The sequence below is a fragment of the Phanerochaete carnosa genome (assembly GCF_000300595.1).
Source record: "Phanerochaete carnosa HHB-10118-sp unplaced genomic scaffold PHACAscaffold_891, whole genome shotgun sequence".
In the NCBI taxonomy this organism is placed as follows: domain Eukaryota; kingdom Fungi; phylum Basidiomycota; class Agaricomycetes; order Polyporales; family Phanerochaetaceae; genus Phanerochaete; species Phanerochaete carnosa.
In genome coordinates, this window is record NW_006768518.1 from 1 (window position 1) to 2333 (window position 2333).

The window sequence follows — 2333 nt, forward strand, 5'->3', positions numbered from 1 at the left end:
CCGTCTCACCTCATTTAGCGCACTTGGCAGTGGAAGTTCGAGAGCGATTTATCCAAGCACATATCCTGGGCATTTGATAACCCCGTCAAATATGTCAGCATGATTCTGCTTGCCGTGTCGAAGCTAATATCCGTGCCTTGATAGTGTTGTTTGGGAACCAAATCCATCTCGAACTCGCCACATCTCCTGGCATCCTTCACACCCCCACCACTCGTCCCCCGTGCGGACGGCCGTCCCGCTCCCGCTGCGACACTTAAAGTTTTCCCTGCAGGACAACCTTTCTTCGATCACATCATAATGTCTGCACTCATCCTGGAGCGACGACGGCTCTCGCCTGCATAATACTACACCGGACTTTTCAATCTGTTTGTTACTGCTCGCTGTACGTCCGATTCAACGCCAGTACATTCACTGCATCTTACACGTCACTCTTTCCATAGCTGTCGTTCTAGTATCTGCATCACACGTAATGGGACTATCTATGGATATGCGCGTTCCTGAACGGATATTGCACTCAGGGTGGCCTGACTTCCGACCCGGGAAGAATGCCAGCACCTCGGCCAGCGCGACAAGAAGCTGTTATCAATGGATGGGTTGACTATCTGATCTCTGATCGATGCCGTGCGATGACTCACTGTCGCCGCCGTATAATACACCGCTATGTGAGCGGAGATTAGTACACACCACCTACTCGTTCTCCATACGGATGGCGACTCATATAGTAAGAGCCAAGGAACCGACCATCCTCCAATGGCAGTCTTACTACAGCTTATCTCCCGATGACCTCTTAATAGGCTTCAAAGTAAGGAAGCACTTCAGGACCTGCGTTGGATTAAAGAACTGAGCGTAGATATTGTGAACCTTGCTAAGGTCGACACTGCACACATCGTGCCGGGTGCTATCGATATCGGACGATTTGATGATGCGCTTGCTAGAACCCTACAGGCTTATCCGGTCCATGCTGGTCGTATTGTACGCCCAACAGACCCAAAGGATCCGTGGAAGGTATGATGGCATATGGGACGTACTCTGTGTGATTCAGAGGCTAAATCGCTATCAACTCCACTGCAATAGGTCAGCCTTGGAAATTACGGCGTGCCAGTCACTATAATCGAGAGCGACGCGGAAAAAGAGGTCCCAACGAATACCGTTGTACAAAGCCCGTGGACGCTTACAAGAGGAGTCAATAATATCAAATATCTAGACCACGACTCAGACGAGCCCCTCCTTAAGGCGACCATCATTCGCTTTACGAGGACAGGCAGCACCTCTATCGGCTTGTCTTCGTCGCATTTAATCGGTTCGTAGTTCTCGTATGTCCATACGTGCCTCTGACAGCTCAATTCGGGCCGTTTTCAGGTGACGGTTTCGTAGCGCTTTCGTTTGTACGATTTCTGTCTCAAAACTACCAAGGTCTCGAACCTTTGGATCCTCCGCCATCCTATAACCCGGTCTCTCCCTATCCCTCCAACCCAGCTGACTGTGGTGAAGTCCCTACTCCCGACTTCACGTACTTTTACCCTCTGCGTGGCGTTCCGCCGCAACTTGAGCCGGGGCGCAAGAAAGCAGTGCGCTTGGACATACATCTTGCGGAGACACAAATTGCCGAGCTGCATAAAGGCATCCTGGCGCAGTGTACAGATCCGAACCCGCCCGTACTGTCGAGGCAGGACTCCCTGGAGGCACTGCTGGCCTACTGCACGTCAAAGTCGGACCCGGAGAACCCGCCAATTCAGCATATATACACAATCTTAATGGTTTGCCACGAAAGCTTCTCACTTCACTAACTGTGCTGATGTCTTTCTAGAGCCGCGGCATACCACCACGACCAAAGTACAGTATAGGCAACTGTCTTCTATGGGCAATGTGCGACGCAGCGGAGGACCTAGACAAGGAGACACTCTTTACTATCGCTCTCCGCGTCCGCAAGTCACTCATACGCTATCGAGAACCTGGCTACGCTGCCGCCGCTGATGCGGCACATGCAACGAGGGCTGTGGAAGCCATCAACGCAGAGCTTGCCCAGGATTTTATACAGCGGCCGGGACACATGGTGGTGAATTCAACCTGGCGGTGAGCGCTGAATATATTGCTCATTCACTATGCTGTGGCTGATCTCGCGTGACAACCTTAGTTTCGACTGGACTTCGGCGCATTTCGGATTCCCTGGCCAAACGCGATTCTTCCATACGGTCCTGGACGAGCCACGATTCGTGAAGATGTTTCAGCCTAACCCAACACGACAGCCGGACGGGACATGGAACAGACGACCCAAAGATGATGTCGAGATCACCTTCTACATTCACAAGGAGCTCAAAGAATCGTTCAAAGAG

General features: G+C 51.7%; 2 protein-coding genes across 2 annotated transcripts; both read left to right on the forward strand.

Moving 5' to 3' along the window:
* Positions 1–599: 599 nt before the first annotated feature.
* PHACADRAFT_266524 (uncharacterized protein) lies at positions 600–1020 on the forward strand. Its single transcript, XM_007403223.1, has one exon. It carries the CDS (start codon positions 617–619, stop codon positions 842–844), a length of 228 nt encoding a protein of 75 aa, XP_007403285.1. The 5' UTR covers positions 600–616; the 3' UTR covers positions 845–1020.
* Positions 1021–1792: 772 nt separating this feature from the next.
* On the forward strand, positions 1793–2095 carry PHACADRAFT_266525 (uncharacterized protein). The gene has a single exon (XM_007403224.1). The coding sequence runs from the start codon at positions 1865–1867 to the stop codon at positions 2075–2077; it is 213 nt and encodes a 70-aa protein (XP_007403286.1). The 5' UTR covers positions 1793–1864; the 3' UTR covers positions 2078–2095.
* The last annotated feature ends 238 nt before the right edge of the window (positions 2096–2333 follow it).